The sequence below is a fragment of the Acomys minous genome (genome assembly GCF_964271855.1).
Source record: "Acomys minous genome assembly, chromosome: 8".
Classification (NCBI taxonomy): domain Eukaryota; kingdom Metazoa; phylum Chordata; class Mammalia; order Rodentia; family Muridae; genus Acomys; species Acomys minous.
Genome location: NC_140489.1, coordinates 106,765,292 through 106,788,618, shown reverse-complemented (window position 1 = coordinate 106,788,618; position 23,327 = coordinate 106,765,292). Strand labels below are relative to the sequence as shown.

The following is a 23,327-nucleotide window of genomic DNA, read 5'->3' as shown; positions in this document are numbered from 1 at the left end:
GTGAGCCATGCAATGTGGGTGCCGGCAACTGAAGCACTGTGATGTTTTTTTGTTTTGTTTTTTGAGACAGGGTTTCTCTGTGTAGCTTTGGCTGTCCTAGACTCACTTTGTAGACCAGGCTGGCCTCGAACTCACAGAGATCCGCCTGCCTCTGCCCTCCTGAGTACTGGGAACAGGTGTGTGCCACCCCGCCAAGCTGCAGTGCAAACTTTTAACCAATTAGCCATCTTGCTAGCCACTGTCACTAATTTTCCTCAAGTGTATATATAAAAAAAGTTAAACATAGTAGTTTTCCTTTATTATTTGAATTCTATGATTCTAGTTCTAGAATGTCTAACTGTAGAGAACATTCTTTGTGGAAGTGTTTCCTTTCTCTATAAGCCCAACCCTTGTCTAGTCATATCTACTGAATATAAGAATCAAGCAAACACAAAGATAATGATATGGGCTTTGCCTTTGAAGAACTCAGAATTTAATTGTGTTTAGCCATCAACAAACTAGAGGACAGAATGGGGTAAGTACCGCTGTAAAGTTTGTTTTAGGCAGATGGGGGGGGCACTTCTGTACAAACATGGAGCCTCAAATCCAAATAAGAGTTAGTGATCTGGGCTGGGGAAATGGCTCAGTGCCTCAAGTGCATGTTACCCAATCATGCGGCTCTGACCTCAGATGCCCAGTTGCTGTCTAAAAAGCCTAATATGGTGGCATGATGCAAGGCAGACATAGGAGAGTCCCTAGGGCGCTTGCTGGCCAGCCCGTCTACCCAATTGGAATATTCCAGATTCAGTAAAAGACCTTGGGTTTTTTTTTTTTTTTAAATAATGTGGTAGGCTGGACACACGCCTGTGATCCCAGCACTTGTGAGACAGAGTCAGTCAGATCTCTGAGTTTGAGGCCAGCCTCGTCTACAAAGTGAGTTGAGAACAGCCAAGGATACATTGAGAATCCCTGTCTTGAAAAAAAACAAAAACCAAACCAAACCAAACCAAAAATAATGTGGTAGAGGGGCTAGAGAGGTCACTTGTGGTTAAGAGCACTTGCTGTGCAACCATGAGACCCAGTGTTAGGATTAACATCCATCTAATAAGGTGGATATCCACAAATGCTTGTAAGTCCAGCTCCAAAGGAGCTCATGCCCTCTTCTGAACTCTAATGAAAAGGGGGCACCCTTCCCCCACTGACACATGCTCAGATAAATAATATTTCAAAAATAAAGTTGAAGGTCTAGAGAGATGGCTCAGTGATTAAGAGCACTAGACAGTCCTTGAAGACTCAGGTTCAATTCTCACTCCCACTAGGCAGTTCACAACAGACCGTCCAGGTTCAGGGAATCTTCTTGCCTTCTCTTCTGGCTTTCACTGGCACCAGGTGTACAAGTGATTTCACAGACATACATATAAGCCAAACACCAATACACATGAAATAATAACCAAAAAAAAAAAACCATATTAAAACATTTAAAAAGCTTTTAAAAAACCCTAAGATTGAGCCAGACAGTGGTGGCACATACCTTTTAGTCCCAGCGTTTGAGAGGCAGAAGCAGGGGGGTCTCTATGAGTTCAAGGCCAGCCTGGTCTACAGAGTGAGTCCAGGACAGAGAAACCTTGTCTTGAAAAACAAAAACAAAAACAAACAAAAGAAATTGAGAACTATATGAAAAATAGAAAAATAGCTAACACTGACATCTGGCCTCTATTTATGAATCCAGCACATGGCCATGCGGGCACACACACATCTTTTATTAGTTTGTATTTCACTGTAGCCTAGATTGACCTTGAACTCATGGTAGTTTTTCTGCCTCAGCCTCCCAAATGCTGAGATTACAAGATTATATGCATTGTCATACCTGACCTTTTTTTTTTCTTTCTTTTTCTTTTTCTTTTCTTTCTTGGTATTTTCAAGACAGGGTTTCTCTGTGTAGCCTTGGCTGTTCTAGACCCTGTCCTAGACAGAGGCCACCTGCCTCTGCATCCCAAGTGCTGGGATTAAAGGCATGAGCCACCACACCTGGTTGTTGTTTTTTTAAAAGACTTAATTGTTATTATGTATATGATGTTCTGCCTGCATGCATGTACATCTGCAGGCCAGAGGAGGGCATTAGATCACATTATAGATGGTTGTGAGCCACCATGTGGTTGCTGGGAATTGAACTCAGGACCTCTGGAAGAGCAGTCAGTGCTCTTAACCTCTGAGCCATCTCTCCAGCCCTGTGTTGGTGGTTTTTAAAAGCACTTGCACAACTATGAAGACAGGAATCCAGATCTCAGCACCCACATAACAAGTCAGGGTGAGTCTCATGCATAGCTCTAACCCCAGAACCAGAGGAAGCAGAGGCAAGGTGATCACTTCCAAACTAGTTGAAAACCTTGAGCTCAGGACCATAGAGAGACCCTCCTCTCCCCTGCCTGTCCCCCCCCCCCCACATCCCCCCCTCCCCGCTGCAAAGGAACAAGTCTGAAAAGTGACAGAAGAGGATACTCACTATTCTGCTCTGTCCTCTATATGTGTAAGTAGGCAAACACATATCACACACACACATATATTTAACAAACAACAACGAATATTGAAACCAGGCATTGAAAGGGCCTTGGAGTTGGCACAGAACTCACTGAGACACCAAATCCTCAGTATAAAGGAGATTTATTAGCCCAGAGGAGCAATCAGGGATGAGAGTTGGGGGGCTGCACCTGGGCTGTCCACAAAGACAGTAGCAGGTTTTTGGTTTTTGTTGGTTTGTTTTGTTTTTGTTTTTTGTTGTTGTTGTTTTTTTTTGAGACAGGGTTTCTCTGTGTAGCCTTGGCTGACCTGGACTCTCCTTGTAGACCAGGTGTTCCACCTGCCTCTGCCTCCCCACTGCTGGGATTTAAAGGTGTGAACCACCATGCTGGGCCTCACCAGCAGGTATTTCTGCAGGAGTGTTTTTTTTAAGAGGAAAAAAGGGAAGTGCTTGGGTGAGTTGGGAAGTTCTGATTGGGTATGTCAGCTAGCGTAACCAAATAATGAATTTTGATTGCTGGACCTTGGAGTTTTGATAGATGGACCTTGGAGTTTTAGTTAGGAATAGGGAAGTAGAAAAAAAAAAAGAGGCTAGGGACTGGCTTTCAGAACATAATCTAACAGTCTAGCAAGGGAGAGGAGGAGGGGTGCCATGTTGCAAGGCTTGGGTCTATTAGAGACCCCTTCAGACGTGATAGCTTTTGTTGCCTATTTTTTTTTTTTTTTTTTTTTTTGAGACAAGAGTCTCACTATGTAGCCCTGGCTGTCCTGGAACTCTGTAGACCAGGCTGGCCTCAAACTCAGAGCTCTATCTACCTCTGTCTCCTAGAGTGCTTGGATTAAAGGCGTGAGCCACCATGTCCAAAAACTAGGTGTGCCTACTTTAATCCTAGTATTCAGGAGGCTGAGGCAAGCCATTTGCTGTTAGTTCAAGGCCACCCTGGGAAATACAATGAGTTCCAGGACAGCCGGGTTGTATAAAAAGATCCTGTCTCAAAAACCAAACACCTCAAAACAGAAAATGTTAAGCAGGAAATCTCAGTTCCTAGAACTTTGTAAGGATGCAGGACACTATGAAAATTCAGGGGCTGGAGAGATGGCTCAGAGGTTAAGAGCACTGTCTGTTCTTCCAGAGGTCCTGAGTTCAATTCCCAGCAACCACAGGGTGGCTCACAACCATCTATAATGGGATCTGGTGCCCTCTTCTGGTGTGCAGGCAAATGTGGGCCGAATACTGCACAAATAATAAGTAAACATTAAAAAAAGAAAATATAGATACTAGAGTGTCCTCGATAGTTGATATCATTTTTATTTCCTCTCATGCACAACATTTCTTCTGCATCAATTTGAACATGCAGAATCCTACAAGTGCTATAGCACAGCTCTTAGGAATCATAACATTATCAGGGACACAGAATAAAAATGCTTACAAAGTGCCTATCATTCTAGTTCCTAAACAACGTTTACTGAACTGAGATCGTGTATCCATGTAGCTTTTAAGAGTCACAAGGTGAGCCGGGTGTGGTGGCGCACGCCTGTAATCCCAGCACTCGGGAGGGAGACAGAGACAGGCGGATCACTGTGAGTTCGAGGCCAGCCTGGTCTACAAAGCGGGTCCAGGACAGCCAAGGCTACGCAGGGAACCCCTGTCTCTTAAAAAAAAAAAGTCATAAGGTGAGGTTGTGGTGTGATTTCAAATTTTAGTTATTTATTTATTGCATGGCAGGGTCTTAGAATGGCTAGGCAGCTACACATGACCTTGAATTGCTGATCCTGCTGCTTCTACTGCCCAGACTGACCACCTCCCCCAGTTTATGTAATGGTGGGGATTAAAACAGGGATTTGTGTATGAGGCAGACACGATACCTACAGGCACCACCTCATCTGATCTCTATTTATTTGTTTATTTATTTATTTGTTTATTATTTATACAATATTCTGCCTGCATGTACACCTGCACACCAGAAAAGGGCACCAAATCTCATTATAGATGCTTATGAGCCACTGTGTGGTTTCTGGGAATTGAATTCAGGACCTTTGGAAGGACAGCCAGTGCTCTTAACCTCTGAGCCACCTCTCCAGCCCCGTGACCTGATTTCAATGATTTATTGTCTATAATGGTGTGCCATAATTTAGTCTTCAAATATTGAATAGGCCGTTTCTGATTAAAATGTTCAACTGAAAAAAAATTAAAACTTCAACTACAGACTCTGGCAAGACGGTTCAGCAGGTAAAAGTGCTTGTTGCCAAAACCTAAGGACCTTAGTTCAATCCCTGGAAGAAAGGTGGACATCCTGGACGTTGTTCTTTGACCTCCACAAGCATGCAAGCACACACACACACACACACACACACACACACACACACACACACAGAAAAAGTAATGAAAAAAGACACAAAATTAGCCGGGCGTGGTGGCGCACGCCTTTAATCCCAGCACTCGGGAGGCAGAGGCAGGCGGGCTGCTGTGAGTTCGAGGCCAGCCTAGTCTACAAAGCTAGCCCAGGACAGCCAAGGCTAACACAGAGATACTCTGTCTCGAGAAACAAAAACAAAAAAAAAAAAACAAAAAAAAACAACAACAACAAAAAAAACCCAAACAAAACCAACCAACCAACCAACAAACAAACAAGAAAGAACAAAGAAACAAAATTAATCCCCCCAAAATTTAGTTTTTGAAAAAGTGCAGTTAAGCTGGGCACGGTGGGTCATGCTTTTAATCACAGCAGAGGCAGGAGGATCTCTGTGAGATCGAGGACAGCTGGGCCTACAGAGTGAGTCGAGGACAGGCAGAACTGTTACAGAGAAACTCTGTCTCGAAAAACAAAAACAAGCAAACAAAGAGAAAAAACCTGCAGCTAGGGCTGGAGAGATGGCTCAGAGGTTAAGAGCACTGAGTTCAATTCCCAGCAACCACATGGTGGCTCACAGCCATCTATAATGTGGTATGGTGCCCCCTTCTGGCCTGCATGTGTGCATGCAGGCAGAGCACTGTGTACATAATAATAAATAAAACCAAACCAAAACAAAAAATCAAACCTGCAGCTACAAGGGGATTGAATTAAAATCAGAGCCGTATCCTTTGCAGTGTCCTTAAGTAAACGCTCTGCATTCAAAGCGTGCCGTTCTCTCATGTTGTTTGCTATTTGTTTTAAGAAAAAGGACACTGCTCCGTTGGAACATGGAGGGGCCCCAACTTTCCCTCTGGGATGGAGGCACACACAAATATTTGCGCGCACACAAATAAGTGTGACGGCTTGCTTTTGATACCCAGGCACGTTGTTCCTGCAAGTGGAACTGAATGGTCAAGCTGGGGCCAAGCAATTTTATTTTTCTTTTGGTTTTTCGAGATAGGGTTTCCCTGTGTAGCCCTGACTGTCCTGGACTCACTTTGTAGACCAGGCTAGCATGAAACTCATCAAGATCCGCCAGCCTCTGCCCCCCAAGTGCTTGGATTAAAGGTGTGAGCCACCACTACAGGCCCAGCTCAGCCAAGCAATTCTTTATGGCAAGGCATTATCACCCTGGATAGCATGACTCAGTTTCTCATGACCTAAGGCTATTACTTAACTTCTATAAATTGGGTATAGGAAGCACATTATCCATTTTAAGGTTTAATATCATCATCATCATCATTTTTATTGGTTTTCTTTGAGCCAGGGTTTCTTTGTGTAGCCTTGGCTGTCCTGGACCAGGCTAGCCTAGAACTCATAGGGATCCGTGCTGGGTTTACAGGCATGTGCCACTGCGCCAGGCTTACCATAGAAATTCTAATCAATCAGCCCTTGTAATCACAGATTCTTTTCAGGAACGCAGGTTTACCTGGAATTTACATTCAGTAAGCTTAGGCTGGTGTTTGATCCTGTGTGTGTGTGTGTTAGATCCTTTTTATGTCAGCTATCGAAATGCTGGGATTTCAGACGTGAACAACCACACCTGGCTTTAAAATAAAACCAAAGCAAGCAAACAAACAAAACCCAGGATACCAGCACTCGGGAGGCAGAGGCAGGTGGATCGCTGTGACTTCGAGGCCAGCCTGGTCTACAAAGCGAGTCCAGGACAGCCAAGGCTAACACAAGAGAGACCCTGTCTCGAAAAAACAAACAAATAAACAAACCAAAACCCAGGATAGCATCCATAGTACTGCAGCCTGGAAAGCACTTTCTTTTGTGAAATTGAACCAAGGCCCTTGGTCATTCCACGCACCTGTTATCCCGGAAAGTAAATCTGTTTTTACTGATCTTGGCTTAAATGTAGATTAGGTTGAACGTGGTATTTTCACAGACTGCAGGGCTTAAATAAAAGCCGCCGAAGAATCGAAGAATTCCAAAACACTACACACACACACACATGTGTGTGTGTATTGTTTTGCCTGTACGTATGTGAAGGACATGCGTACCTCGTACCCACGTAGGTCAAAAGAGAGCATTAGGTCCCAGGAACTGAAGTTGTGAGCCTGGGTTGTGGGTGCTGGGAACCAAACCTAAGTCCTCCCCAGGAGCAGCTGGGTGCTGTTTAACCAGCCCCTCTTTGGCTTTAAAGAAAAGCCTGAGCTTATGGTTTTCTAATAAGATTTGCTTAGCAAGTGGGTGGTCTCGGTTTCTCGGGTATGGCCACTTTCAGGCGGCGCCAAGGACTGCACACCGGAGAGCCGCGGCAGCAGGGTGGAGCCGGCAGGTGGCCAGGCACACCACGCACCGCAGAGGCGCAGGCCCACTCAGGCGGGCTCGGGCACTCCAGCCCGCGGTGCCGTTCTGCGCAGGCGCGGCAGCAGCGCGACAGCCCTCACTTACGGCCGAAGCGGTTCGCGCTGCGAGTCGGTGGCGCCGTGCAGGGCACTTAGGAACCGACAGCATTGGCGCGGGTAATCAGCTCCCTGTCCTGTCCTCCTCCTCCCACTGCTAGATCCTCGGGACGACCTCCGACCTTCGCGATGCGACGCGGACGGCGAGTCCGTGGACCATCCCAGCCCGCGCCGTCTGCTGCCCGCGGGGGTGAGGGGCGGGGTCCCGGGCTGGGCTGCACCGCATCCTGGCGTCTTCCACTTGAAATCTCCCGGGTAGCTAACTCGAGGCTCTTCTTGTTTTGCAAGACTGGTATCCGGTTGATTGCGGTTTGCAGGGTCCGCCATGGAGTCAGAGCAGATGCTGGAGGGACAGACGCAGGTACCAGGAGGCCCCTGGATTCGGAGTGGCGGTGTGCAGGGAGGGAGCGCGGGACGGGCGGATGTCTCTGTGACTGTATTTTGTTTTCTAGGTTGCAGAAAACCCTCACTCTGAGTACGGCCTCACAGACAACGTTGAGGTAACTCCCCAGTTCCTCTGCCGAATCTGTAGGTCTCTAGAGAGCTGGAGAAAAGTTAGGATCCTTTTACTAGGCTACGCTGCAGCTGCACGAGGGAACACTTTGCTGCCTTAGTGTCAGGAGTATCAGATTATAAGTGGCTTCTTTTACTAGCATGCTAATACTTGCCTAAAAATAAAGGTACTTTGTAAATGAAAGGCTAAATCCCGGAACCAGAGCTGGGTAGGTTTGGTTAGGAAAATAGTAGCTTCCTGGAGAAAATTTGTGTGTGAATAGGAGACACAAGGGATTAAGTTTGGATAAAAAAGGGCAGGACCAGTTTCCAAGTAGTTGTGGAAGCAGGTGTTAATATTCAACACTTTGCTGTTTTTGTGGCACACACCAGACCAATGTGAATGTATCTTCAGCCCCAGAAAGCTTAAAGTTGAGGAACGTGTTAAAGGTCACTACCAAGTAAGCTTAGATCTGTTTTCTTTTTTTATTTAACATATTATTTGTGTGTGTGTGTGTGTGTGTGTTTCTTGGTTTTCGAGACAGGGTTTCTCTGTGTAGCCTTGACTGTCCTGGACTTGCTTTGTACACCAGTCTGGCCTCGAACTCACTGAGATCCACCTGCCTCTGCCTCCCAAATGCTGGGATTAAAGGCGTGCACCACTACGCCCGGCTTTGTGTGTGTTTTTGTGTCTGCACGTGTGTAGAGACAGAATCGGTTTTCTGCTTCCACTCTTAGGTGGGTTCTAGAGATGGAACTCAAGGTCCTCAGACTTGGGTGCAGCAAGCACCTTACCCGCTGTGACATCCTGCCTGATTTGTATTACAGTGTTGGCAGGTTGACTTTTTGCAAAGGAATTGCTTTGTATTTGTATTTGTGTGATCTCTCCCCTACTTCCCTCCCTCCCTGGCACCCCTCTTCCTCTCCCCCCATTATATATGTTTATTTACTTTTTTCTCCCTCCCTGCCCTCTGTGTAGCTTTGGCTGTCCTGAGAATTCAAGGCTGACCTTGAATTTAAAGCGATGGCACCTGTTTCTGCCTCCAGAGTGTTGGGATTAAAGGCTCCTGCCAGCACGTCTGGCTTTACGTTTACGGTTTATGGGTGTGTGCACACCAGAAGATGGTGACGGATCTCTTGGAATTTGAGTTACAGACAGCTGTGAGCTACCATGTTCGTGCTGGGAATTGAACCAGTATTTTCTGCAAGAGCCACTGGTCCTGGCTTGCTCTTGCGTGCTGCCCCTTACCACCAAGACCGAGTTTTTCTCTTGTTTCTCTCTGGTGGCCACAGAGCCCAGAAGAGTGTGCCAGATTCCCTGGAACGAGAGTTATGGAGAGTTATGAACTGCCATGTGGGTGCTAGGTGCCAAGCTCAGATCCTATGCAGGGGCAGCCAGTGCTCTTAATTGTTGGATCAACTCTCCAATCTTGTCTAAATTTTTAAATGCCCAACTTTTTACATTTGAGCTGGGGATTTGAACCCAGGTCTTTATGTTTACAGAGCAAGTTGTCTAATCACCAAGCCATCTTTCCAGCCTTTTCACAGTTAGGTTTTTTACACTGTCTATGTGTGCTGTTGGGTATGTATCTTGGTGTGCAGTTTGAGGCTTATTTGTGCTGACGATTGAACCTAGGCTTTTGTATTTGCTATACGTAAGCTCTGCGACAGAGCCATATCCTACCTCCACATCCAGCCTAGCTTTTATATTATTATTATTATTTATTATTATTATCCAGCCTAGCTTTTATATTACTACTACTACTACTATTACTATTACTAATTTTGTTTTATTTTGTTGTTCAAGATAGGGTTTCTCTGTGTAGCCCTGGCTGTCCTGGGACTCTATAGATCAGGCTGGCTTTGAACTTACAGAGATCCACCTGCCTCTGCTTCTGGAGTTCTGGGATTAAAAGTGTGCACCATTATGCCCAGCCTTATTTTATTATTATTATTATCATCATTATTTTGGTTTTTCGAGACAGGGCTTTTCTATGTATCCTTGCTTGTCCTAGACTCGGCTTTGTCTGTCCCTTTGTCTCTCCGTCTGTGGCACGTGCACAACCCAGACACACACAAACACACACAAATTATTTTATGTATGCCTTAGGGGTTTTATTGCTGTGATAAAATACCATGGCCAAGAGGCTGGAGATATGGCTCAGAGGTTAAGAGCACTGTCTGCTCTTCCAGAGGTCCTGAGTTCAGTTCCCAGCAACCACATGGTGGCTCAACCATCCATAACAAGATCTAGTGTCCTCTTCTGGCATGTGGGCAGAATACTGTATACATAATAAATAAATCTTATAAAAAAATACCATGACCAAAAGTAATTTGGGAAGGAAAGGGTTTACTTCAGCTTACAGTCCATCATACAAGGAAGTGAGGTTAGGAGCTGATGCAGAGGCTAGGGAGGGCTGCTGCTTATTGCCTTGCTCACCTTGCTTTTCTGTAGCTCCCAGCCCAGCGGTGCCACCACCTACAATGGGCTGGGTCCTCTCACGTCAATCACTAAATAGGAAAATGCCTCACAGGCTTGCCCAGGGGCCAGTCTGCAGGACTGGGGGGTGGGGGATTTTCTCAAATGATGTCTCTTCCCAAATGCTATTCTCTCTTCTAGCCTGTGTCAAGTTGACATAAAAACTAGTCAGCACAGCCCAGTGCAGTGTTGTATGCCTGTGATCCCAGCACCCAGGGAGGCAGAGGCAGGTGGATCTCTCTGAGTTCGAGGTCAGCCTGGTCTACAAAGCAAGTCCAGGACAGCCAAGGCTACACAGAAAAGTCCTGTCTCAAAAAACAAAAACAACAATAACAAAAAAAAAAAAAAAAAAAAAAAAAAAAGGAAAAAAGAAAAAAGAAAGAAGCTAAGAGAACCAAACACTGTTTTATAAAAATAACTTCACTGATACTGGCATGGTGGCACACCTTTAATCCTAGCACTCAGGAGGCAGAGGCAGGTGGATCTCTGTGAGTTTGAGGCCAGCCTAGTCTACAAAGAGAGTCCAGGCCAACCAAGGCTGTACAGAGAAACCCTGTCTTGAAAAACCAAACAAAACCAAAAATGAACAAAAGACCAAACACTGCAACATGGAGAGATCAGAAGGGTGCAATCCTCGGGAACTGGTTTTGTGCCACAGTGTGGGTGCTGGAGTGAAACCTGGTCCTAACCACAGAGCCAAAGCTCTCTAGCCCCCATTATTCTTATTGTTGGTTTTGAGCTGATTTTTTTCTTTGACATGTTTTCTGAGGTTTGCTCAGTAAGTGCCTTTGCCTACTGAACCGTCTCACTAGTCTTGCCTAGCAGTTCTTCTTTTTTGAGACAGAATCTTACTATGTGTGTAGCTCTGACTGTCCTTCAGTTTACTGTGGCGACCAGGCTGGCCTTGAACTCACAGAGATCCTTCTGCCTTTGCTTGCTAAGTGGTGGAAAGAAAGGCGGGTGTCACCCTCACTGCCTAGCACTCTGCAGGGTACTATGAGTTTTCCTATATAAAGTATTAGACATTTTGGTATTTCTTCATTCTTGAATTTTGTGCTAGAATATGGTTATTTGAAAACACTTTGACTATTTATTTACTTACTTACTTTGAGACAGGGTTTTCTCTGTGCAGCCTTGGCTATTCTGGACTAACTTTGTAGACCAGGCTGGCCTTCACTCACTGTGATTGCCTACCTCTGCCTCCCCAGTACTGGGATTAAAGGCGTGCGCCACCACGCCCGGCAACAGTTTGAGTTGATAAGGCTTGCTTTAACCTTTGTCAGATGGGGCCAGGCCAGCCTTTAATTTAGGCCTAATTTCATCAATGACTGAGGCTCTGCTGCTCTGGATCATGGGAAAAGAAAGTGTCCCCAGTGTGTATGAGGTCCAGAAGTGTTTGTGTCTTCAGGTAGTTTCTTTCTGATCTCTGACCTCAGCAGTCTCCGGGTCCCTCCTGCCCACACAACTTTCTCCTTGTAAATTGTAGCCGTTTTGGCTTTCCACAATATTCTAGCACTTGTCTTCTCAAGTCAAGGCTACTGCTAGACTCTGCTCAGAGACCCTCTGACGCTGCACCCTATGAGTTCTCCAGGGAGTAAGCAGTGAGCAGGCAGGGAACTTTGATAGGGTTCTGTCCCTGTTGTAGCTGTAGTACACTCTAATCTTTTTGTGTTTGTGTTTGGGGTATGTGCATATTGTGTGTATTTAGGTTAGTCTGTGATACTGACTTTTATTTTTCCTGTTATAAAATAGACCATCAAAAGCAACTTAAGGACAGAAGGGCTTATCGTGGCTCGTAGTTTTGGGGTGTGGTCCATCATAGAGGGGAGTCAGAGCTGGGGAGCTTGAAGCAGCTGGTGGTTTGGTCAACAGGAGAGCGCAGTGAATGCTCCTACTCAGCTAGTTCTCATCTTTTCAGCCACCCAGGACTGAAGCCGCTCAAAGGGTGCTGCCCTGGCTTCCTTTATAGTGCGGTTTTCCCACCCCAGTTAATTTAAGCCAGATAATCCCACACAGGCATGCCAAGAGAGTAACTCAGTCTACAGAACCCCTTACAGGTGTGCCTGGAGTCAGATTTCCTACATGATTCTAGGTTGTGTCAAGTTGATAATCAATATGAACTGTCACATTGACTTAGCAGAAACTAAGCGTAGCAATTTGCATGTAATAGTTGCTCAGTAAATGCTTGATGGAAATTACTTAAGGGGATGTTATAGGAACTATTTTATTTATTTATTTTGTTTTGCCTGCATGTATACCTGCAGTCCAGAAAAGGGCACCAGATATCAATTATAGATGGTTGTGAGCCACCATGTGGTTGTTGGGAATTGAACTCAGGACCTTTGGAAGAACAGCCAGTGCTCTTAAGCTCTGAGCCATCTCTCCAGCCCCCAGAAATTATTTCTTTGTAATGATTTACTTAAAAAATTGTATGTTTGGCTATGTGTGTGAGTATTGTTTGCCTGTGAAGGTGTCAGGTCCTCCAGGAGCTGCCTGGTGTGGGCTCTGGGATTGAGTACCCTTTTTTTTTTTTTTTTTTTTTTAAAGACTGTTTTTCTATGTAACAACCCTGGCTGTCCTGGAACTTGTTTTGTAGATCACAGACAGGCACCTGCCTCTGCCTCCTGAGTGCTGGCATTAAAGGCAGCCCAGCTCAGTGCTGCCTTTTAAAGTTACAGTTACTTGTCGCTGAGGCTGGGTTTGAACTCAGTGTGTAGCTGAGAACGATACTGAATTCCTGATCCTCCTGCCTCTCCCTTCCAAGTGCTGGGATCACAGGTAGATACCACCATACTCAGTAACTGCTTTGATGGAACCTAGATTTCATGCATCCTAGATAAGTCCTCAATGCAGTATTACCCTGTCCCTGGAATTGCTGTTTCTTATGGTAATAGCATGTAAATGAGTAGTCTTCAAAAAAAAAAAAATTAGTATACAAATACTCAGATAAAGTGGGGTGTGGTGGTCCACACCTTTAATGCCAGTACGTTTGAGGCAGAGGCAGGTGGGTCTCTGTGTGTTAGAGGTCAGCCTGGTCTTGATATGCACAGAGAAACGCTGTCTTGAATTTAAAAACAACAACCGTAGCAACAACAAAATCCCCAAAACAATGCCCAAAAACACTCTGATAAAGTTAGGACTGTGTTCTTTACAATGATTAAAAATAATTTGTTTTTTAAAATTTATTAACAAATTTATTTTATGTGTATATGTGTGTGCTTGAGTGTAAGTCTGTGCCAAGGAGTCCAGAGAGGGCATCAGATCCCTTGGAACTGCAATCACAGGCATTTGTAAGCCTTCTTGTGAGGGTTAGGAACCAAATCCAGGTCTTCTGCAAGGACAGTAAGCACCCTTAATTGTTGACTCATTTCTGTAGCCCAAGGATGAAATTTTTAAAGAAAAAAAATTTTTTAAAACTATTTTTAGTTGTGTGACTGTGTGTGTATATACTTGTGAAAATCATGGACTTTTCTTCAGTAAGTAAAACATGTGCCAAGTGTGGTTGTACATGCCAGGAATCTCAGTATCAGTGCCTGGAAGGTAGAAATAGTCAAGTTCAAGGTGAGGGCTGGGCATGTTGGTTCACACCTTTAGTTCCAGGACAAGGGAGGTAAAGGCAGGCAGATGGCTGAGTTTGGGGCTAGCCGGTCTTTAAGTTCATTCCAGGACAGCCAGGATTACATGAGAGACCCCCTTTTTCAAAAAGAAAAAAATAAAGACACAGAGAGACAGAGAGAGAGACACACACACAGACAGACGGATGGATGGTTCAGAATGGAAATGTAGGCATTGGGGCTTGAGCGTTGGCCAAGTGTTGGAGCATTTGCTCCTTTGGCAGAAGACAGGGATTGGATTCCTACCACCTGCATGGCTTCTCTCAACTGTGATTCTAGTGCCAAGATCTGATGCCCTCCTCTGGCCTTCTTGGGCACATGGTGCACATACATTCATACATGCAAAGTATCATACCCATCAAATAATATAATCTTAAAGGAAATAAAACAGAAAGAAATTTAGGGATTGGCTTGACTTTCCTCCGGGGGAGAGGTTGGCCATCTGGTCTAGGTCTAGTCAGGATTTGCTCTTCCTCTTAGTGTCCTTTTCCCATCAGCCTTGGTTTTGCTCTCCAGGTAGTCTTGTATCTGGAGATAGTGACGCATTGCTTTTTGTTTTTGTTTGTTTTTTTTACACCACTAGAGGATAGTCGAAAATGAGAAGATTAACGCAGAAAAGTCATCAAAACAGAAGGTGGATCTTCAGTCCTTGCCCACCCGTGCCTACCTGGACCAGACAGTCGTGCCTGTCCTACTGCAGGGACTCGCTGTGCTTGCAAAGGAAAGGTGAGGCTGCGTTGTCTGTCTGAGGAGATAGAGGCAAACACCATTGCTTGTGTGTGGTGCTCTTGTTCAGTGATGTCAGACTTGTTATTTTTATTTTAGAATTATATAGAAATATATATATATTCAGTGATGTCAAACTTGTTATTTTTATTTTAGAATTATATAGAAATTTCTCTCTATAGTGTGTGTGTGTGTGTATGTGTGTGTTCTGTGGTAGACAACATGGATGTCAACTTTTGGGAGTCCAGTTCTCTTCTTCTACCATGTGGATCTTGGGGATTGAACTCAGGTCATCAGGCTTAGTGGCAGCCACCTTTACCTGCTGAGCCATCTCTCTGGCCCCATTGCTGTTAAACTTTTTTTTTCCGAGACAGGGTTTCTCTGTGTAGTCTTGGCTATCCTAGACTCACTTTGTAGACCAGGCTGGCCTCCAACTCACAGGGATCCACCTGCCTCTGCCTCCTGAGCGCTGGGATTAAAGGTGTGTATCACCGTGCCCTGCTGTTGCTGGTGCTGCTGCTGCTGCTGCTGCTTCTTCTTCTTCTTCTTCTTTTTTTAATTAAGTTTTTTTTTTTTTTTTTTTGGTTTTGTTTTTTTGAAACAAGGTTTCTCTGTGTAGCCCTGGCTGTCCTGGAACTTGCTCTGTATGTCAGGCTGGCTTTGAACTCAGAGATTTGTCTCCCTTTGCTGAGTTCAGGACAGCCAAGGCTACATAGAGAAACCCTGTCTCAAAAAAGAGTATGATAAATATTGTCTTTTGTTTTTGCTTGGTTGTTTATGTTTGTAAAGTAAGATTTATTTATGACTGAGCTTATCTTATCTCTGCTCTTGGAGACTGGAATGTGTTGGGTTGGAGTCAGAGCTTAGTGGTAGATTGCTGTCCTGGCATGTCTGAGGCCCCAGCTTCATTCTCCCATACCATCCCAAAAAAGTAATAATCTAGATTTTTTTTTTCATTTTTTCCAAAGAAGGCTGGTATGTTAGAAATTTATTTAACTTATAATTTAAATCATAGTATTGTTTATTGGGACAGGATCTTTTGTGGCCTAAGTTGATTTCAGACTTACTAAGTTGATTTGTTGCTAGGATGACCTTGAAATTTTGCTCTTTTTTTTCCCTCCTCGAGACAGGGTTTCTCTTATAGTCCTGGCTGTTCTGGACTTGCTTTGTAGACAGAGATCCATCCGCCTCTACCTCCTGAGTGCTGGGATTACAGGTGTGCGCCACCATGCTCAGCAATATGCTCACTCGCCTGCCTTCCTCTCCTCCCTTCTCTGCATCCTGCCTTGTTGATCAGGGTTTCATCTTGTGTACTTGGCTGGCCTGGAATTTGCTGCTGTACACTACTAGGCTTGTGTAGAACTTGAGATCTGTCTGCCTCTGGCTTCCAAGTACTGAGATTTCAGGGATATGCCACAGTGTCTGGCCTGTCCTTTGTCTTTTCTTTTTCATCCACCTCCCTTCCTGTCTTTTCTCTCTACCTTTTCCTATTTTCTCTCCTTCCTACCACTGGTCTCGATTGGTTTCTTAATTCCCAAGTACAGAAATGGGATTCCATGTTTAGTTTTTTACAGTGCCAGGGCCTGACACTTTGGTCTTCATGCTAGGCAAGCGCTCTACGAACTCTTCTTCCTTTGGCTTTTTGAGTTAGTGTGTCTCTAGACTCAACCTAAAATGAACTTGAAGTCTAAGCAACTGTCCCAGAGTGCCTGGATTACACACAGAGGAGGTGCAGCATTAACCTGCCTCTGTGTCCCCATCCTGGGATTTCTGGTGTGCACCATTAACCACTCCCCACCCTGTATGTGGGAGGGTTTGGGAGGGAGGAAGTTGCTGTTTTGTACTGGTTGATACATAAACCTGGCTGGTTTGGACTAGGATTACAGATGTGTTGTTCTGTTCAGTTTTTAGTATGCCTTTTGAAGCAATAGGATAGAGATATTTCCTCAATTTTTAATAATTAGATAGGTTTTTTTTTTTCGTTTTTCGAGACAGGGTTTCTCTGTGTAGCCTTGGCCATCCTGGACTCACTTTGTAGACCAGGCTGGCCTCGAACTCACAGCGATCCGCCTACCTCTGCCTCCCGAGTGCTGGAATTAAAGGCGTGCGCCACCACGCCCGGCCTATTTAGATAGATTTTCATCAAGAATAACTTGTATAAAAGTGGTAAACATGGAGTAAGATTTGCCACCAAGTCTGATGACTTGAGTTCGATCCCCGGGGTCAACATGGTAGAAGGAGAGAACTGATTCTTCAAAGTTGTCCTTTGGCTTCCACAGAAGTGTCATCCTTCTAACAAAACAACTGTGATAAAAGATTTGAAAGAAACAGTGAAGTGACTCTTAAAAGAGCAATGTGTGTAAATGAATGTCAATGCCTTTGATCAGCTGCCTGTGTGTCCATCTGTGCGCTGGTGTTGCCAGTGGCGTGTGTTTTATTTGTCCTTTTGTTGGAGGACAATGCTTAGGAAACTACACATACTGTAAGCGAACAGTTTGATGGGTTTGCTTTTCTTTTTAAAAGGGTTCTCACTGTAGCTCTGGCTGGCTTGAAGCTGGCTAGCCTTAACTCCTAGAGATCTGCCTGCCTCTGTCTCCAGAGTGCGGTGAACTAAAGGTACCACACTGGGCCAGCTTGAAACTAACCCCCTGTGCAGTATGCACTAAAGGCAAGCTGACCATGGCTAGTATCCTAGAGTCTCCCTGAGGCAAGCAGTGGCTCATGTCCTCAGCTTGTGTTTTGGACGCAGCCCAGAAAGACACTTGCCAAATAGCTGTCCCCAAAACCCATGTGCAGGTTCTGGCAACTGAGTCCACAACGTTGTCCTCTGACCTCCACATGGGTAAGACATGGTCTCTCCCGTGCATACATTCAGTAATAATGAATAAAGGCCAGACAGACCCTTTGTGTTTTAGAATTGAGCTCATAATTAGTTTTAAGCTACAAAACAATTTAAGACCGTTTAGGTTTTAATTTTGGCTCTTTAGCTTGGCTATCTTATTTACCATATTTATTATGACTAACCTTTCGCTGTGAAATGAAAATCAAACAGATGCATTTTCAGAAATGGTACAAGTTAGCACACGTACAGATCGTCTCTCTAACCTTTGTGTCTCTTCCCTTGCAGGCCGCCGAATCCCATTGAGTTCCTAGCATCTTACCTTTTAAAAAATAAGGCACAGTTTGAAGATCGAAATTGATTTCTTAGGAGGAAAAGAAACATTTGGTTGCTACTGTAGATTTACATGATTACGAGGCAGCTTTACTTGCCATGATTCCCCTCCCCCTCCTGGAAGTGTAAGAACCTTCAGGACCACACAACTCACTTCCGGAGCTGCAGAAGAGCGCACACCTGGCTGTTTCAATCACCACACTTATTTAATGAGTGTCATCTGTGCAATTTTTTTCCCTCAGATTGTCTTTTACTTTTTTTTTTTTAAAGACCTTCAAATAAACTGTTAAAACACCAATATTTTATAGTTTTTGTTGTGTATGACAAATTGTTTCCATGAATTGTTTGTTTTTTTTAATGCAGTAACTTTGCAATAATGACCTAATAGTCACCATATTTTCAGTATTTTACTTATATCATCTCTCCTTTTTTTTTTTCCCCCTGAGACAGGGTTTCTCCATCCATGTATCCCTGGCTGTCCTGGACTCGTAAGACCAGGTTGGCCTCACACTGGCCTGCCTCTGCCTCCCCAAATGCTGGGATTAAAGATGGGCGCCACTGTGCCAGCTTAAATGCTCTCTTAAATCTGACTCTGCAGAGGAGTTCTTTTTCCGATTTCACAGACTAGAAGACAGACTGGAGAGACTGAAAGCTTTGCTGAAGACTGCACTGCTGGTAAGTGCTTACCTGGAAATTCAGCCCGGTTCTCACAGTGTTCCCAAGAACTTGAGCTTCTTACGTTGTTGCGTCTCAGCAGTAGCAGTATGGGGCTGAGGACATGGCACCATAGAGCAGTTGTTACTCTTTCAGAGGACCCAGATTTGATTCTTAGCACATAGTGGCTCATGACTGTGACTCCAGTTCCAGGGGATCGGACCCTCTCTTCTCACTGGCACATACATACATACATTTAGGCAAAACATACAGATAAAGTAATAGGAAATAGGCAGTAGTTCTGAGGGTATTTCTGTTATTCCCCATAAAGAAACAGATAGCTCACTCTGGCTTTGAGAAAGTTGAGTGATGAGAGCTAGGAAACACATTCACAGGAGCAATGGGAGTCATGGTTTCCCCTTGAGTGACTCCTGATGTGTGGCAGCTGGTGAGGTGAGAGTCTGCTGTCAGCATGTCTGCTGGGGATACTAAGTAGATAGTCCACATGCCCATCGCTCACTCTCAGTCACCCAGTTCAAACTAGAAGTTGCACTGAAGTTGAGAACCAGATAAATTTTGCAGTTCCCCTTAGCGGCCAGGCATAATGGTGCATACTTTTAATCCCCGTACCGGGTAGGTGGATCTTTATGAGCTCAAGGCCAACCAGAGCTTTAATCCCCTACGTGCTGGGATTAAAGACGTATGCCACGAGACCCTGCTCAACACCAGTTTTTAGTATAGGAAATAGTTAATTATGATTGACACTTGTATGGAAGTGATGCTATGGTTTCCATTTATATCTGCAGATCCAGGGCCTGGAGAGATGGCTCAGCAGTTAAGAGTGCTGGCTGTTCTTACAGAGAACCTGGGTTTGATTTCCAGGATCCACATGGGATCTGAAGCTTCTGGTCTCTGTAGGCAGCCATATCCCCTCCGCATGTACTACAAACACACACACACACACACTCTCTGAATTGTTCGCTGTCGAAGTATGAAGACCTGACTTCAGATGCCCAGTATCCATGTAGTATCCAGTAGTATCCATGTAGTATCTATGTAAAATGCTAGAGGAAGCCTGGAAGCGTGTGGTGTCTCCTATAATGTTCATGCTGAGCAGGAGGCTCCTAGGACCTTGCATGGACAGTTTAGTCTGTAAACTCTAGTTGGAGTGAGAGACCTTGTCTTAAATGGAGAAGGCAGGGTGCCAAATGACTTAAACCTCAGCATTTGGAAGGCAGAGTGAGGTAGATCTCAGAGTCCAGAACAGCCGTGGCTAGAAAGACTCTGTCTTAAACATGTCTTAATGATGGGCACTGTTGCTGTGTCTAGGACACTACAACAAAGATTGGATATACTGTTTTGGGAGATACATGCACTAATGTTAGATTCTGGGATTAATTTTTCTGTGCGTCATATGGACTATTAATGTTTTTCCTTGCCTTCTACTGTGAATAACGTGGAATGTCAAGCCCAGATCACTAGTGTATATAACTGAGATTGTCAATAATAAAGTGCAAATTATATAAAATTGCTATAAAGTGCATTACGAAGTTAGTATTTAGGAGGTGGGAGTAGGTTTCAATAAGCTCTGTTGGAGCTGGGTTCCCAGCAAGTTTAAGGCCAGCCTGGTCTGCATACTCAGTTTTAGGGCAGTCAGGGCTATGTGGGGAGATCCAGTCTCAAAACAGCTTCTGTGGCGATACCTCCTTTGAGACCCAGCATTCTAGAGACAGGCAAATGGATCTCTTTGAGTCTGAGGACAGCCAGGTTTACACTGGGTGTTCCATCCAGGCCACTCAGTTACATAGTAAAAACTTAGTCAAATTATCTGTGTGGAGGGGTATGTGCCTGTAATCGGAGGTGCCTGTGGAGGCCAGAAGAGGGCATCAGAGCCTCACTCTGGACTTAGAGATGGTTGGGCGCTCCCCAAAGTGGGTGCTGACTCAACTTAGGTCCTCTGCAAGAGCAGTACGTATAATTTACTGCGTCATTTCTCCAGTCCAAGAATTCACATTTATTCGCCGTTTTGGTCTTTGCTAAGTTTGGTAAGTAACATAAGCTATTAGGACAAGAAGTGATCTACCGTTTTCCCTAAGAATTTATTTTGTTTTGTTTCTCTGTGTAGCCTTGGCCGTCCTAGACTCGTTTTGTAGACCAAGTTGGCCTGGAACGCCCAGCAATCCGCCTGCCTCTGCCTCCCAAGTGCTGAGATTAAAGGCGTGCGCCACCACGCCCGGCTTTTCTGAAGAATTTATAACAAAACTTCAGAACTTGGCAAAACCCCCAACCAAGCAAAAAGCTTGTTATGTCATTAAGGAGCACTGAACTCGGCTATTAGGCAGTTAGACATTACTTTGGACTTCTCCAGGATCTAGTTTAATGTGAACCTCAGGCATACCTGGTGCTATAATTTCTGCTCCAAATGCAACTGTTACTCAGTTTTGGAATCCTGCACTTCAAAGTCAAACCACTTCCTTTGTGATTCTACCCAGTTTGTAAAGGAATTCCTTGCTGCTGACACTTACGTGGAACACTGGGATTTTGTAAGTGAAAGGTGACATTTTTAGTATGCCTTTCCGTGTCAAGCGCCTCGCACGGATTAATGTATACTCCTAGGTACCCCTCCCTTTCGAATGTCATCCCCCATTTTGCATAGTAGGAAATAACTGATACAGTCTTTGCCACACTGCAGTTACAGCTAAAATAACAATTAGTATATATAACTGTGTCAAAGACGCTACTAGGTGGTAGGAGTTAGCCTGGGAATCGAAGGTTACATTTTTACAGGACACCCCAGAACGCTTCTACAAATGAAACTTCCCGGGCGACGCTCCGAGGGTGGGAATCTACCAAGGACGCCGGGGAAGGGGGAACCCCTGCTGGACTTGGCGGGCAGCGACCGCGTGTGCGTGCCGAGCCCGCGGCGCGCCGGGACCAGCCAGGCGGCTGGGGGAAGGGGCTCTCCCAGCCTCGCGGCTGCGTCCTGCACCCTGCTCCCCGCGCCCTGCCCCCAGCCTCTGCTGGCGCTAAACCCCGGAGAGCGGAGCGTGCACGCTGAGCCTCCTCGGCGGGCCCGGCCTCGGCGCTGGGCATGCTCAGTGGGCCGGACCCGGTAGAGCGGCGAGTAAGGACGCGTGGGCTTTCCGTGCTCTGCATTCCCCGGGTTCAGGCCCCGGCCCCGGGCTGTGGGCGGGTGGGGGGTGGCTCCGATCGCCGCCGCCTCGCCCGCCGCCACGCCCGCCGCCACCCGACCCGGGATGGCGCGGGGCCCGTCCGGCTTCCGCCGTTGAGCGCGCGGCCCAGCGGGCGGAGGCGCGGGGCGGGGCCGGCGGGCGCGCGGCAGGAGGGAGGCCTGGCGGTGGGGGCGGGGCGGGTGGGGGAGGGCGCGGAGTCACGGGGGTGGGGTCAGCCAGAGGCTCGGAAGGCCGCGCGCGGCGGGGCCCGGGGCGGCTCGCGGAAGCAGCCCGGTCCGGGCAGTGGCGGCGACTCCGCGGCCGCAGGGCTCGGGGCGAAGCCGCCGTGGGCCCCATCTTCCGGCGGCCGGCAGAGTTTGTGGTGATTGTTGCCGCCGCCCGCCCCAGCTGCCATCTCCTCCTCTTCCTCCTCCTCCTCCTCCTGGGCCGGGCCGGTCCCCTCCCCGCGGCCGCCTCCTCCTGGGCTGGGCCCGCGGCGTCCTGTCCCCTCGCGGAGCCGCCGCCGCCGCCGCCTCCTCATTCATCCTCGTGCACCATAGGCGGCACAGGCACCAAGATGTCCAACCGAGTGGTCTGCCGGGAAGCCAGCCACGCCGGGAGCTGGTACACCGCCTCAGGTAGGGCGCCAGGCCGCCGAGCTGGGCAGCCGGGGCCGGCCGGGAGGGCGGGCGGGGACGCGGGCGGAGGGCGGCGGGCGCGGACCGCGTGCCGAGGGAGCGGGCCGGGCCGCGCCGCCTCCCCCACCCGGCGCTCCGGCCGGCGGCCTGGCGCCCGCGGAGTTGGACGCGGAGTTGCCGGCCCGGGGCGAGCGCGGGCTGCGGGGCTCCGCGGACGGCCGCTGCTGCGGGGAAGGACGAGTTGGCGCGGTCCTCGTGCCAGGGACTAGCCGAGGGTACCGCAGCCTTTGCCCTCGCCTTCGAGATACCCCGCGCCCCTGGAAGGAGTGACAGGCAGTACTTTTCTCCCCTCCTTCTTGTTGCCACTCTAGGTCTCGCTTGGGAGATCTGTCAGACGAGGGCCTCTCGAGGGATTTGTCGCTTTGTATGTGGAGGCTCTGGCAGAGGTGTTGCCAGGCAGGGGCTCTGGGTGGCCTCCTAGCTCTTTTGTCAGTGTTTGCATTGTTACTGTCATTCAGGGGCAGCTGGAGATGGCATCAGCACTTTTTCCTGAGCAACCTCTTCAGTACCCAGCGCTCAGCACCGAGCAGGTGCTGGACCACCTGCCCAGTTTAGCTTAACGTTTTGAGAGAATTCTGCCTTGTCTGCACTCTTAAACGTGTGGAGTTCTTTTAGGTAAGAAAGGATAGGGCCAGTTCCCTTTGTACAACTCACAAGGATTGCTTTCTGAGATTATTTTCAGGGGTCACATTTCTGCTATGGTAACAAAGAAAAGTTCTTCCGTGATTCCTGATGGCTTCTAATCTATGTGGGCTCATCAACAACTGGCCCTAAACTTCATGTTTTCCTTTGCAAGTTCTAGGGTTGGATAGTGACATGATTTTTTTTTTTTGAGAAAACAGAAAATTTGGAAGGCAGTTATTTTCTCTGAGAGTTCACAGCAGATTTGCCCTGCAAAGACACAAAAGAACCACCGATTGGCCTTGGAACTACTGCTAACAGGTAGCTGTAGTTTTTGCATTGGATAAGTATGATATTTTATACTTAACAGTGAGTTCCCACATGGTCTTGATGTACTT

General features: G+C 46.6%; 2 protein-coding genes across 4 annotated transcripts in view; both read left to right on the top strand.

Annotated features, from left to right (window-relative positions):
• The first annotated feature begins 368 nt into the window (after positions 1-368).
• On the top strand, positions 369-18,081 carry DPY30 (dpy-30 histone methyltransferase complex regulatory subunit). 2 transcript variants are annotated; one of them, XM_084793817.1, is made up of 5 exons: positions 369-514; positions 7,589-7,661; positions 7,753-7,800; positions 14,469-14,611; positions 17,739-18,081. In XM_084793817.1, exons 2-5 carry the CDS (start codon positions 7,626-7,628, stop codon positions 17,809-17,811), a joined length of 300 nt encoding a protein of 99 aa, XP_084649943.1. In that variant the 5' UTR covers positions 369-514; positions 7,589-7,625; the 3' UTR covers positions 17,812-18,081. The 2 variants fall into 2 exon arrangements, with proteins under 2 accessions (XP_084649943.1, XP_084649942.1); XM_084793816.1 differs by lacking the exon at positions 369-514 and adding an exon at positions 7,241-7,360.
• A 3,280-nt stretch (positions 18,082-21,361) lies between these two features.
• MEMO1 (mediator of cell motility 1) overlaps positions 21,362-23,327 on the top strand; it is a 91,772-nt gene continuing 89,806 nt past the window's right edge. Inside the window, exons 1-2 of one of the 2 annotated variants that reach the window (XM_084793812.1) lie at positions 21,362-21,561; positions 22,171-22,248. In XM_084793812.1, the coding sequence (XP_084649938.1) occupies positions 22,188-22,248 (61 nt within the window). In that variant the 5' untranslated portion in view covers positions 21,362-21,561; positions 22,171-22,187. Of the gene's footprint in view, positions 21,562-21,829; positions 22,249-23,327 lie in introns of those variants that run through there. The other variant, XM_084793813.1, reaches the window with a different exon arrangement.

Bases quoted from the DNA above. Each gene is read 5' to 3' on its own strand.
- DPY30 (XM_084793817.1), top strand. From the start codon at position 7,626: ATGGAGTCAGAGCAGATGCTGGAGGGACAGACGCAG. The intron at 7,662-7,752 runs GTACCAGGAGGC...TTTGTTTTCTAG, and splicing joins TGCTGGAGGGACAGACGCAG to GTTGCAGAAAACCCTCACTC. The intron at 14,612-17,738 runs GTGAGGCTGCGT...CTTCCCTTGCAG, and splicing joins GCTGTGCTTGCAAAGGAAAG to GCCGCCGAATCCCATTGAGT.